At 41.2% G+C, this 14,720-nt stretch overlaps 1 protein-coding gene across 1 annotated transcript; it reads left to right on the top strand.

Moving 5' to 3' along the window:
• The first annotated feature begins 9,487 nt into the window (after positions 1-9,487).
• LOC122913339 (zinc finger protein 345-like) lies at positions 9,488-11,824 on the top strand. The gene is made up of 3 exons (XM_044260094.1): positions 9,488-10,664; positions 10,743-11,000; positions 11,415-11,824. Exons 1-3 carry the CDS (start codon positions 9,488-9,490, stop codon positions 11,822-11,824), a joined length of 1,845 nt encoding a protein of 614 aa, XP_044116029.1.
• Positions 11,825-14,720: the final 2,896 nt, after the last annotated feature.

Here is a 14,720-nt window from a genome sequence, read left to right as displayed (position 1 = left end):
CCCCACCAGACACACACCAGGCATCAGTCCATGTTGAAGGAAGCAAAGGAGACAGTGTAAGTCTGGTTCCACTTAAGAAATTTGAATTGATGCCTCTTCGTGTTCATTCAGGGAAGGCCATCCTCCCCAAGGCCTACTCCCACCATGCCGTGGACCAGATCTCTGTCATAGGAGCCAGTCTAAGTAGAAATGTGGAAGTGTAGCACAGGTGGACATAGAGATGTTTGCAAATGGCTCTTGTTCTGTGAACTGGTTCATAGCATCTGAGAGAAAGGTAGTCACACTTTGCACTGAAACTGTTTTTTAAAAAGATGCTAAAATTTAGAGTTTCCTTAATCTTAATGCTCAGGGATTTTATGCTGCATGCAAATTGAATGCTGATGAGCTACTTAAGCCTGCAATTATTTATGGTCTAACGGTAAAAATCATCATCGACAGATTGACAGTTAAAATGCTGGATGCCATCCCAATATAATACATGACATGTATCAATGTCTCGTGTGCATGTCATAACTTAGTTGATAAAATATTTACATAAGTGCCCATTCATTTTAATTATATTGCCTTTATACAAGAATGGGACCAGAGAGGTGTGTTTGGGGTGATCCCAGAAAGCTCAAGGAGAGTATTGAGAGAAAGCAGAGATGGAAAAGAAGGAAGCCAAGATTGACTTCGTTAGAGTCAGATTAATTTATGAAAAAAGAAAATGTGTGTTGTGTATGTTGTGTGTGAGTTGTCTAAGTGTATGTCACAACAGTAGCATGACCACAAGCATAGAGGGATTCTGAGAGTGACTTACCTGTGGATAACTCTGGGATGACCCATGACATTTCCTTCAGAGGTAATCAGATTTTGCCTGCATCAGAATCACCAGGACAGTTGGAAATCTTGGATTGCTTTGCCTATCCCTATATTACCATATCAATAAGTCTGGGGTGTAACTCCTGAATTTCTTTTCTTAGGCATTCTCAGGTCCCTGTCTAGGGAACAGATGCTGAGAACCAGTGTCTGGGGACACATTTAGAGCTCACTTCCTCAGGAAGGGTATTAGCCTAGGCAAAATGTAGTCAGGGGACAGGTCCATAATCCTGGTTCTCCAGGTGTGAAAGTGGATTCCTGTGTGTGCTGGGCCTTCCCTGTGTTTTGACCTTGGACACCTGACCTCTGAGTCTGGTTCTTAAGTAGTCAACCGGAAAGCCACTCAGGCTACATGTGTGTGGTTTGAGCTGGAATTTTCACTTTGAAGTCCCAGTTCAGGGAACCTGCTCCATGTGAGGGCTTCTGGTTCAACCGCTAAGTGTTGAAGATGAAAAAGAATGCAAGCATGGTTCACCTTCTGGAAGAGCACTGGACTGGGGTGCCTCGTGTTGATGTGCAGGGTATCCAGGGTCAAACCCTGAGTCTACCGATATTGAGATATTCACTCAACCTTCTTGTATCTAAACCATTTCTGCCAGTAAAAGGACAATAACATTAGCACTAACACACAGAATTAAGGATATTAAATACATTAAAAAAGATAAAGCATCTGGCACCTGGGTGGCCCAGTGGGGTAAAGCTTGTGCCTTTCAGCTAGGTCATGATCTCAGGGTCCTAGGATCAAGCCTTGCATTGGGCTCTCTGCTCAGCAGGGGGCCTGGTCTCCCTACCCCCACCTTCCTCTCTGCCCACTTGTGATCTCTCTTTCTCTATATCAAATAAATAAATAAAATCTCAAAAAAATAAAGCATCAGCAACCATGGGACATACATTGTAGGTATTATGCAGAGGAATATGTGAGACTTCGGTGAATATTTTGGATTTTATTTTTCATGAAAAAGGTAGCCCAGCAGTCCTGTTCCATGCTGAATGCTCTCCATTTGAATGTAGCTTTTGAACCTCGGAAGAAAGCTGAGTAGCCTGCATGCGTGTGAAAACTGCAGTGGTCTGTCTGCTCCGATGTTCCCTGGAATCCAGCGGAATTGCTCACGCTGATATCTGTACCTTTTCCTTTACTGGAATGGAATGAAGGCACATTTGAGAGGTTTTAGTCTCAGTCATCTGAACGTAGCCAACTGTTTGTCATTCATTCTAGAGGTATCCCAGGGACCGTGGCAACTTCTAGTTTAAACATTTGCAGTAATTTGGTTGCTAATGTTATTTTCTGTGTTCACAGAGGGTCAGACATGTACCCATTGGCAGCTGTGGGCCTCTGAGCGTTTTCCAAGCCAGCGCTGGCATGTCCCTGGTCGGGTGGATCCCTAGGTTACGTACAGACATTAGCAGGACTGAAGCCCATTCTCTGTTGGAGAAAGAGTACAGTAGGTTGGGCTCTGAGACCGCCCCAGTTCACTGTTCAACACAAGTTCACTGTTCATTCTGCAGAGACAGCTTATGCTCCACACTTGGGCCATGCTACTGGCTCGCTGCTCTCCTCAGTAGCCATATGACATGGGCTCTGTGCTCGCCCAGGGCCTATGTTCAGGCATCCTGGTATGGTAGCAGCAGAAGCTATGGTCAGCGGTGGAAAGTGACTGCTTGTTTCCAGGCCTGCCCAGACAGAGGGATAGAATGTCTTAATGCTCTAGTGTAGTGTGTTGGCAGTGACCAAACACAAGCCTAGCTGGTGACAAACCTTGACCAGGTAGTTCCATCTAGCCCTGCACATGAGCAGGGTCCCTGGGGTCTCTCAGTGTGACTGCAGGGTGGGACATAGTCTAGTCTGGCAGTCTTCCAAGATCTGATCACCTTTTTATTTTTTTAAGGTCTATTTATTTGTCAGAAGGAGCACAGGTGGGAGGAGCTAGGCAGAGGGAGAGGAAGAAGCAGGCTTCCCGCTGAGCAGGGAGCCTGATGCAGGGCTCCATCCCAGGACCCCGGGATCATGACCTTAGCCAAATGAAGGCAGACAGTTAACTGACTGAGCCCGAGGTGCCCTTGATCACTGGTTGTTGTAGCCCTGCCCACCTTGCCCGTGTCTCTGGGGTCCTCTGGTCCAGCACCAGATTCCTCCCAGGGTTCCCCATGACATGAGATCTCAGTGGGCCACCCAGAAAGGGGCCTGCCATTTGGGGAATGCTGGATCCCCATGGGGGGGGTTTCTTGGTGGAGCAATTGTAGTTCGTTTTGGTCCTTCATGGTAGGGCTGTGCTGGCCCTAAGGAGGAGCCTTGTGATCAAAGTGAAATCACTCCTCTTACTTTTTTAATGACCCTCTTGGTCTCTGGGATTCAGGGGCTACTTCGGCCTGACCCCTAAGTACTGAGAGTTGCCATGGAGGTCTGATGCAGACAGGTGCTAGTTTGATGACGTCATCCCTCTGCGATGGATGGTTTTGTGTTTCAAGCTAAACGTATTTCTCTATATGCCAGTGTTTATGTGTGTATATTTTTACGTTTCTGTGTATAAATATGCACAAAAATGTTTGTCATCCATGAAGTAGAATATTTACGTAGTGTAAGATTTGATATTGAAAGATTAAACTAATAGGAACAGGGATAAACTCCTTTCATGGTAAAGATTATACAATATGCATATTGTGATGCTGGTTATTTGATTGGTTGTCACCACAAGGGATATTTTTTTGTTCTATTCTGTTTTTTGATTTTATCTTGTGTTCTAGTTACAGCTCCAGGAAAACTCCAGTGAAATATATTCAAGCAGAGTTTACTGTTACTGTTAATGTTTCTTTTATTTATGTCCAGTGTTCCAGTGGAGGTTGGGTTTGTATTTACTGAGTTGTTTTATGTTTTTCCTTAGACTTTATCTATGTTTTTAACTCTTTGTTTCTTGTGTTTCCTTGTGTTCATATTTTAAAAAATAATTCTACAGTTCATTCTTTGTGACCATTCTGTTTCCAATAACATACTGCTTCAGCTAGAAATAAAAGCATGCATTTTTTTAAAGCATGCATTTGAAATCTAGTCACAGTGTGAAATTCCTTCCTACTTTAATTTCAGTTTGTTAGTATATGTATATTTTTCACACTTACATCTATGTTTTTGATGATGCGGCTTTTGTTTCTATTTTTAATTTAATTTTTAACAAATTATTTATTGGGGCACCTGGTTGGCTGAGTTGGTTAAGCCTCTGCCTTCAGCCCAGGTCATGGTCTCGGGGTCCTGGGATCAAGCCCCACATGGGGTTCTCTGCTTGGTGGGGAGCCTGCTTCCCCCACCTCTCTGCTTGCCTCTCTGCTTGTTTCTGATCTCTGTCTGTCAAATAAATAAATAAAATCTTAAAAAAAAAAAAAAAAAGAAAAGAAAAGTCACGTCACGTGTACAGATCACAAGCAAACAGCTTCATGGAATTTCACAGACTGATCTCATCTGTATAAGCCTTTGAGGTCATGAAACACAATATTGTCCTCTGAATTCCTGTTGAGGTCTCAGTAACTTTTCCCCTAAGCTCAGCACCGTTTCAGCGTCTAAGGCAAGGGATTGCTGTGCTTCCTTTTTTACTTTGTGGAAATATCATCAGGCAATGGGGACTCTTGTATTCGGCTTTTTTTCTTTCTCAGTATTTGTGAATTGGTTGGTTTTCCTGCATGTTACTGTGCATCATTCATTAGAGTGGAGCGATCCCGTTCCGTTGTGTGGATACCAGCCGCCTCATTCTATTGTTAACAGGACGGGGGATGGTTCTCCGTGCAGGACTGACATGACTAGTACTGACGTGTAAAATCTATGATTTGTCTTTCAGTGGAACATGTACACATATCTGCTGGCTGTTTGATGTGGGACTGGAATCCGGGTACTTAGGTTAGATATGTTCAGCTTTAATAGATACTACCAAACCCTTCCCCCCAAAACTTGTACCATTGTTCACACACACCAGCAGTGATTCCTAGGATTTCTGGCTTATCTGCCTGCCTTCTAAAACTTGATAGCTTATGTGATTTTGGTGTTGGGCTTCGGGTTAGCAAGTGATGTTACCAAGTTGTAGTTTTATTTGCTTTTTTGTTGTGTTGTTACTCTCTACTAGTATGAAGTTGGGTATTAACCTATTGATAATCTCTTTGTCAAAGTGTCTTTCTTACTGTGCCCTTTTTTTCTGTTATGGTATCTTTTTCTTTAGTCTTTGTAGTTCTGCATATATTATGAGAATGAGTTCTTTGTCTCCTCTATCACTGTACTTCTATTTCTATCTCTTAAGATTGTGATGCAAAGAAATTCTTAATATTTTTGGAATCTAATTCATCTTTTCATCCTTCATGGTTAGTTTTTTTTTTTTATTGGTTTCAGAATTTTCTTTTTATAGCAAGCCCAGAGAGATAGAATGATTTGTGTTTCTCTAAACACCTCATTATTTTTACAATTTCAATCGGAAGTGTATTAAAAATCAATGTGCTATATGGTTTCTGTGGTTACTGAGGTTTTCTATTCTTTTTCCCCCCAACAAAATCACTAACATATTGAAATGTATTCTGAAAATGTACTGTACTTTCTTTGCATTTGCTTACACAAGTCGTTTCTTGTGATGGATTCCCATTGCCATGATCTTAGACATAACTACTCTTTGATTTCTCTCCATTCTTCGTGTGTCTCTAGAGAGGCACAAAGCCTGCTGTGGGGCTCAGTCCCAAAACCCTGAGATCATGACCTGAGCCAAAATAGATGCTTAGCCAACTGAGCCACTGATGCAGTCCCACCCATGATTTTTATTTTATTTTACTTTTTATTTTTATTTTATTCATTCATTCATTCATCCATCCATCCATCATTCATTCATTCATTTATGGAATTTAGAACTGTGGAATTGAAAATATGGGCATCAGTTGCACACTTGTGAGAAATATAGAAACTTAGACCCAACCCAGAAATCGAAATCAGAATATGAATTTTAACAAGGCCTCAGTTGATTGTCATACACAGTAACATTGGAGAAATATATGTCTAGATCATCTACACTCATCCCTTATTCTGTGCTTATCTTTATATCTGTAGTATATTATTTTGATAACTGTGACTTTACAGTATGCCTTAAATCATGATGTGTGCTGTTCATTTTCCAGATTATTCCGGGTATGTGATATCCTGTGACATCCATGTAAAGTTAGGGTGCATTTTGTTCTTTTTGCAAAAATAGCATTGGGAATTTGATAGAGAGTACTTTAAATCTGCAGGTCAATTGAAGTTTTATTGATAGGTCAATAGTCTTAAGTATTTGAGTGGAGGAACATCGATGTGTTTCCACTTATTTCTTCTTTCAATTCCTGCACACTATTTTATAGTTTTCATTGTTCCAGATTTGATATCATTATGTTGAATTATAAGCATTTTATTTGGGGGGATGTTCCTCTGAATGTATTATGTCTTTACTTTTGGAATTCTTTTTTAATGTAGAAACAACAAATTTTTTATGTGTTGGGTTTGTATTCTTCAGTGTTGTAAATTTTTTTAGTTTACACAGGTTTCTTTTTATTTTTTTAAAGATCTTATTTATTTATTTGACAGACAGAGATCACAAGTAGGCAGAGAGGCAGGCAGAGAGAGAGGGGGAAGCAGGCTCCCTACTGAGCAGAGAGCCCGATGCGGTGCTCAATCCCAGGACCCTGGGATCATGACCTGAGCCAAAGGTAGAGGCGTTAACCCACTGAGCCACCCAGGCACCTCTTTTCACAGATCTCTAACAAGGATTCCCAGAAGAGGAAAATGGCCTTGGAATAGGGGGCGCTAGACACATCACATCTCAGGAACACAACTAGATAAGTACCAAATCACCCTCAGTATTCCAGAAATGGCCATGAAGACTGACAGATCATACTCCCCAAGTTACAGGAGAGAAGACGCCACATCAGAGAAGGCAGAAAGTTTGGAGACATGGTTGAGGGAGGGAAGAATTACAGTGTTATGGAAGGCAGGGATCCCTGGTTGTAGGGAAAGTGGTATGACAGAGGGAACACACAAGGAGGATGTTTCTCCAAAGCCCCTGGTGTGCAAAACAAGAGGGGTTGAATTTCATGAGTTCTTGGAACTAGAACAGCAATCTTTTGCCTAGAGTTTTAAAGGTCAGCAGGCTTGGCTGGGATAGAGCCAAGAAGGTGCTGTGCTACTCCTGGAGAGAAGGAAGGCAAGCAACCTGGGTACAGACAACCTGCAGACAGTGATCAGAATGACTGGGGGACACAGTGGGAAGAGTATTCACTAGTCTAGGAGTGTTTCCCTGTGAGGAAACATTCAGTGGGATATGTGTCTAAGAACACAGGAGTTAGATGGCAGCATTTCTCTCTCCTGCCCTGTAGCATAATCTCAGAGCAGTGTCCCAGTGTCCTCGTCAGTGAGGACATTGGCTGTCTGGCTTGCTTCCTAAGCCCCAGGCCCTTGTGCTCTGGTTGGACTGACCATCTCCGTCTAACTTACCTCAGGCCCAGAAAGGTGGGCCCCTGCCCACACCACATCTCCTGAGCAGAGAGTTCTGCACAACCTCCATTCTGGTGGAGGTGGTTTCAGGTCTCATTTCACAAGCAGACCAGAGCTTACCTAGTTAAAACTGACCACATTCAGACCAGGGAGAAAATACTGTCTACAGAAGGCAAGGAGAGCCTCTGCAGACCACTGACTAGAAGGATGTAGCAGGACAAATCACTGGCTTTTCTAACACAGAGAGGAAGGCAGACTTAGACAAAATGCCATGATGGAAGTATTTTTCCCAAAAGAAACAAAAAAATACGGCCATGGTCAGAGATCGAAGGGAAGCAGTTGTCAGTAACATACGCAATGGAGAATTAAAGGCAACAATCATAGGGATACTCACAGGTTTGAGAAAAGAGTGCTGAGAACTTCACCACAGAGACAAGAGTTAAAAGGGAAAAAAATGGAGCATACGGGTGTCTCAATTATATCTGATTCTTGGTTTAAGCTTAGGTAGTGATTTCAGGATCCTAGGATCCAGCCCCAGGTCAGTGTGGACATTCAGTGTGCTGTCTACGTGATATTCTCCCTCTCCCTCCGTAGCTCCCACTCATGCTCTTTCTCTTTCAAATAAATAAATTTTTTAAAAAATAAACGAGATTAACAATGCAATAAATGAGATTGAATAGAGGATTGATACAATAAACAGCTAGCTGGAGGCAACAGAGGAAGGACTTTCTGACCTCAAGGACACAAAAAAGGAAAATAATCTGAGCAAGAGAGAGAAGATTTGATTTAGGGAACTCAGTGACTGCATCAAATGTTGTAACATCCCTAGGTTTTGGGCTTTTCTGTGCTGGGAGAGTTTTGTTTCCAAATATAACTTCCCATTTCTGGTGTAAGAAGAGTTCCCATTTATTTGGTAGAGGATAGATAATTCAGTCTTAGTGACTTGTGCAATTTTAGGAATTATCTATTGTTGTTATTGTTTTTATTCCTAAGTTATCTGATTTGGTAGTATATAAATGCTGACCAAGTTAAAGCACAGCCAGTTTTAGTATTTCGGGTAAACTGGGCATTACATTCATTGTTCTGTTATTATTCTCATCTCTATTTTATTTATTTCAGATTTATCTTTGTTACTTTCTTGTACTACTAAATTTCATCTAAGTTTTTTCCTTTCCTTGTTTCTCATGGAAAGTTAAGTTTTTCTTTTTTCTTTTTTTTAAAGATTTTATTTATTTATTTGAGAGACAGAGATCACAAGTAGGTAGAGAGGCAGGTAGAGTGAGGAGAGGAGGAAGCAGGCTCCCTGCCAAGCAGAGAGCCCAATGTGTGACTTGATCCCAGGACCCTGAGATCATGACATGAGCTGGAGGCAGAGGCTTAAGCCACTCAATCATCCTTCCAGCTCTTTTTTTTTAAACTCAGCTATGTATTGCATAAAAAAAAAATTGAAAATGAAAAGTGTAGACAATGTTTAGCAGAAATAAACAATACAAACAATAGAAAAAAGCACAGAAAAATTAAGTTAGGATTCTTTAGGGTCGTTTATAGATCATGTCATCTGTGAACACAGATAATTTTACTTTTTCTTTTTTTAGTTTGGATTCTTTTTATGTGTTTATTCTTCCCCAGTTCTGACTAGAATGTCCAGTACCATGTTGAAAGGCAGTGGTAGGGTTACTTCATTACTTCATTTCTGATCATAGAGGAGAAGCTTACAATCTTTACCTATTGAATATGTTGGATTTTTTTCTATTTGGTTCATTTCAGTTTTATGTTTAAATAACCATCCTTCTAATTTTATGCTCATGTGGCACTTTTCCAGATTATTTGAGATGCAGGAAGGGATTTGTGCTTGAACATGACAGTATCACAGAATTATCTATTAGGGTATGTGGTCAGTATGTTGTGTTCAAAGGTAAGGTGTCCATGGAGGAAGAAAATTCTGATGATTCCTTCCCAGCCATCTTTGTGACACTCTTTGATTGACCGGAAACTTGTATATTACAAATCATCAGTATATTCATCTGAAAGTAGTAAGTGCAATGAGTTTCCTTTTCTATTATTTGATATCTTTCAGCCATATCTTCACATGACATTCAGAATTTCCTGCAAAAGCCAAGCATAGAAGCTTCTTTCCAAAAAGTGACGATGAGTAGATACAAAAATAGTGCTCTTGAAAATGTATACTTAATGACAGACTGGGACAGTGATAAGGAGAGGGAAGGGCATCAAGGATACAATGAAGGACAGAGCCCATCTGAGGCAACGGCATCTAATAAGACTCAAAATGACCCGAATAGTGAAGGATATAAAATATCATGGAAAACCTACCTTTTTAAGTCAGCTGCTTCTACAAAGCAGTGTGTTTCTGTCAGCAAAAGCTCCATTCAAGTATTCCAACATAGCTCTTTGCGGAAAGACAGTTTGGACAATCTGGAAAGTTATCTAGTCTGTGCTGAAAACAACGATTGGAACCATTTTCAAAACGGGATTGGATTGACCCCATCAGATACTTCTGAATATCAGAGATTGAATAATGAAGAACAAAGTGCTAAGCGGGATCCATACGAGAGAAGCTTCACTGAGGAGTCGACCCTCCAGAATGACCAGAGCCCTTCCAATGGAGACAGCATTGCTCAGTGCCCTGAATCTGAGAAAACACTTAACCAGGGCTGCAGTGTTCAGAGACTTGTGAGGACTCAGTTTTCAGAGAACCAGTATGAATGTTATAAATGTAGGGAAGTCTTTCATCAGATGTCTAATCTTATTACACATGAGAGTATCCATTTGGGAGAAAATCCTGATGAATCCAGTCAGTGTGAGAATGGTCCTCAGCAGTCCTCCAATATTGGTGATGATCAGAGAATCCATGAGGCCAAAAACCCATTCAGATATGCTAAATGTGGTCCCACATTTAGTCAGTCATCAAGACTAAGTAGAAAGAAGACTATCCCTAGTGGAGAGAAAACACTCTTTTTTAAGGGACGTGGTAAAGTCTTTGACTCGCACTCAACCGGATCTCAGCATCAGCAAATGAATACTGAACTGAAATCATACAAATGTGAAGAATGTTGTAAAACCTTCAAGTACCGCTCATCCCTAAGGAAACATAGGCAAATCCATACCGGAAAGAAACTCTATGAATGTAAAGAGTGTGGCAAAGTTTTTAAAATTCGCTCAACACTTGTTCAACATGACAGAATTCATACTGGAGAGAAACCTTACAAATGTAAGGAATGTGGTAGGTCCTTTAGCCAGCAGTCAAACCTTACTCAACATCACAGAATTCATACTGGAGAGAAGCCTTACAAATGTCAGGAATGTGGTGGGTCCTTTAACAAGCAGGCACACCTTACTCGACATCACAAAATTCATACTGGAGAGAAGCCTTATAAATGTCAAGAATGTGGCAAGGCCTTTAAGGAGCGCTCACGCCTTGATCAACATCACAGAATTCATACTGGAGAGAAACCTTACAAATGTCAGGAATGTGGTAGGTCCTTTAGCCAGCAAGCATACCTTACTCGACATCACAGAATTCATACTGGAGAGAAACCTTACAAATGTCAGGAATGTGGTAGGTCCTTTAGCCAGCAAGCATACCTTACTCGACATCACAGAATTCATACTGGAGAGAAACCTTACAAATGTCAGGAATGTGGTAGGTCCTTTAGCCAGCAAGCATACCTTACTCGACATCACAGAATTCATACTGGAGAGAAACCTTACAAATGTAAGGAATGTGGTAGGTCCTTTAACCTGCAGACATACCTTACTCGACATCACAGAATTCATACTGGAGAGAAGCCTTATAAATGTCAAGAATGTGACAAGGCCTTTTCACAGAGGTCATTGCTTAGTAAACATCACCGAATTCATACTGGAGAGAAACCTTACAAATGTAAGGAATGTGGCAAGGCCTTTAAACAGCACTCAGTCCTTACTCGACATCACAGAGTTCATACTGGAGAGAAACCTTACAGATGTCAAGAATGTGACAAGGACTTTAAGTGTCACTCAACCCTTAGTAATCATCTCAGATTTCATACTGGAGAGAAACCTTACAAATGTAAAGAATGTGGCAAGGCCTTTAAACAGCGCTCACACCTTACTCAACATCACAGAGTTCATACTGGAGAGAGACCTTACAGATGTCAAGTATGTGACAAGGCCTTTAAGTGTCACTCAACCCTTCGTAATCATCTCAGAACTCATACTGGAGAGAGACCTTACAAATGCCAAGAATGTGGCAAGGCCTTTCACCAGAGCTCATCACTTACTGTACATCACAGAAATCATACTGGAGAAAAACCTTACAAATGTAAGGAATGTGGCAAGGGCTTTTCATTGCACTCAAACCTTCTTAAGCATCACAGAACTCATACTGGCGAGAAACCTTACAAATGCGAAGAATGTGGCAAGGCCTTTAACCAGCGCTCACACCTTAGCAGACATCATAGAAATCATACTGGCAAGAAACTTTAAAAATGTAAAGACTTGGAGTAGGGACTGTAAAACTCTTACATCACAGACCTTGCATCCCATATTACTGGAAATATCTATACACATCTAAAGAAGTCCACCCTCTCTCTCCTTGAAACTCACATTGTAGTTATATGGGAGCAACATGGTAAAATGTGATGAATGTGGTGAGACCTTTAACTGGAATTCAGTCTATACTCAGTGTCCCAAAATGCACACTAGATTCAAACCCTAGAAAGATGATGATTGTGGAAACACCCTCTTTTTAATATACATGTTTGCAAACACAGAAAGTGCTAAAGAAGGTAAATTGAATCATACAAATAATTAGAAAACTCTTTGATTGAACATCTAATGTCAATAAATGTCACAGATATCACATAAAAGGAGTGTATCAGTCCCTCTATTCAGACAGTACTTATTAGTCCAAGGAAAAAGATAAGTTAAACACTTGGAAAATGCATATGCTGTTACGTTGGAAAGATTCAGTGAGGGAGTTTTTACAAGGGTACAATTAGTTTTGATGTCCTTTTTGTTATATTGAGCCTTTTTGAGGTTTGTGACCAACAAATATTAATGTACTTTATTCTCAAATCACTTCTGGAGATTGACTTACTTGTACTGGGTGCATGAATCTGTGAGCCTGATTTTTGCTCCGTCAACAGCATCCGATGCCCTGCTGCACTTGGGGGGGACCCACGCATCCCACATTTTCCTTGGAAGATGAGAACTGTGTAATACAAAACATGAATGAAGAAAATCTAAATGGAGACACTGCTTAGGGTTATAGCATTGATGTAAGTTGCCATGAAATAGGTGTTCAGAACAATATTTTTCTCCATTTACTAAAACTAAAGAACTTCCTGAATATTAGACATACACAGTTTTCGTGATTGCTCTTTAAGGAAAATAAGGTGGGGCACCAGCTAACTACTGATGTATCTTCGTAATAGCGATCTTTAGAGAATAGGAGTGGATGTGATTGAAATGAAGAAATCCTCCCCGATAACAGAAAGAGGTTATCTAACTCTGCCATATAGCTGGACATACGCATCAGTTGCAACTGTCAGCAGCACTGGAACTTAAGGAAGTCACTTCCACATCATGATATCAGCTATGGGGGTTAACGCTTTTATTCCGTATTTTGAACAAGTGTAACAGTGGATTTGAAATGCATAACATAGTCTATGTGTGAATTTAATGTACTTCAATTAATCAAACATAATGGTTTTTAATATGTTAACATGAATTTGTGATGAATGGTGTGTTATCCTACCACCAAGCTGAACCTATCTCTTTTTTTTTTTTTTTTTAAGATTTTATTTGACAGGGGACACAAGCAGGGGGAGAGAAAGAGGGAGAAGGAGGTTCCCCACTGAGCAGGGAGCCTGATGCAGGGGTAGATCCCAGGACTGGGGCCACAGTCCCAGGACTAGGGTTTGAATCTAGTGTGCAGTTTGGGACACTGAGTATAGACTGAATTCCAGTTAAGCATCCCAGGCAGATGCTTAACTACTGAGCCACCCAGGCAGCCCCTATATCATTTTACTGAAAGTTGTACACAACTGGTGTTATCTGTCACCTATTTGGTAATGGAAGGGAATAATATTCTTATGAATCCATTACCTCAGTGACCTTAAGGTTGAAATGATGGGTGATTTCCCCGCCTAGTTAATTTAGTGTAATATTTCTCCTCCTTGTGCTGACTGTGATATTACCGATATATTACAGGTTTTGTGGGGGGTATTTTTTTTTTAAGATTTTATTTATTTATTTGACAGACAGAGATCACAAGTAGGCAGAGAGGTAGGCAGAGAGAGAGAAGGGGAAGCAGGCTCCCTGCTGATCAGAGAGCCCCATGTGGGGCTTGATCCCAGGACCCCGGGATCATGACCTGAGCCGAAGGCAGAGGCTTTAACCCACTGAGCCACCCAGGTGCCCGTTGTGGGGGGTATTGTTGACATTTTAGCTCACCTGCTCCGTGGTGCTCCTACTTGCCATCCACTTTGTGTACTCAGCACTTTTGCAGGGACCTTGAGTGGACACCTGCCCTGCTTGCTCTTGTGTTTCCTATGATGTGGTTTTGGAATATAGGAGAGGTTCTGTGGGGTGGAGTCTGGAGTCTATGACCAAGAAAGAATTTTTGAGATGTCTTTGGTGCTAGATGGTGGTTTGTTAAAGTACAGGGACAAGACTCATGGGTAGAAAGCGCTGCTCCCCTGGGGTTGTGAAGCATGGCTGATTTCTCTCTATAGTATGGGCTTGGGGGAGGTAAGGAAAAAAGGGAGGTTTTGAGAAAGAACATTCATATATTAAAGAAGATTCAGGGGATCCTGGGGCCTTGCTGTTGTCAAGGTTGTTTACCCCTCTCGCAAAGCATTAACGGTAAGATAGTTGGGATATTCCGGAAGCAGTATTACATTCCTCCTATTCAACCCCATCCTTTTTAGTAGGCTGTAGGTTTAAAAGAAATTCAATTTTATTTACATTTCCTTCTGCCTCAACCTCCCTCAATTTTAAGGAGAAGAGGGTGATGTTAGGGCTTTAGGAATCTGAGTTATGGGTCGCTGGAAGTTCGGCTATAGATAAAAGAAGGCTTCTTTCTTGTAAATCACTAGGACATTTGTAAACCGAGGAATACTCAGGTCTTGCAGGATTGTAATCTCTACCAGGTAACTATTTGTTTCTCCTCTAGGGCAGCCAGGAGTGCCTGAGGAATGTCCCATATATCCCATGGGGGGTGGGGGTTCATGGGGTGTCAGTTTCTGCTTCATCCTCAGCTTGCCTTCTGTTCTCTCATCACCTAGACAACACTCTGTAGAGTCACAAGGTAATGTTACTTGAGACATGGCAATCAGATCCACCTCTGTGGGCAATCCTCTGTCCATTTTCCCAAGCA

The sequence above is a fragment of the Neovison vison genome, chromosome 7 (assembly GCF_020171115.1).
Source record: "Neovison vison isolate M4711 chromosome 7, ASM_NN_V1, whole genome shotgun sequence".
NCBI classification, from domain to species: domain Eukaryota; kingdom Metazoa; phylum Chordata; class Mammalia; order Carnivora; family Mustelidae; genus Neogale; species Neogale vison.
The sequence above is the reverse complement of the archived record's forward strand: the minus strand, read 5'-3'. Positions and strand labels throughout refer to the sequence as shown.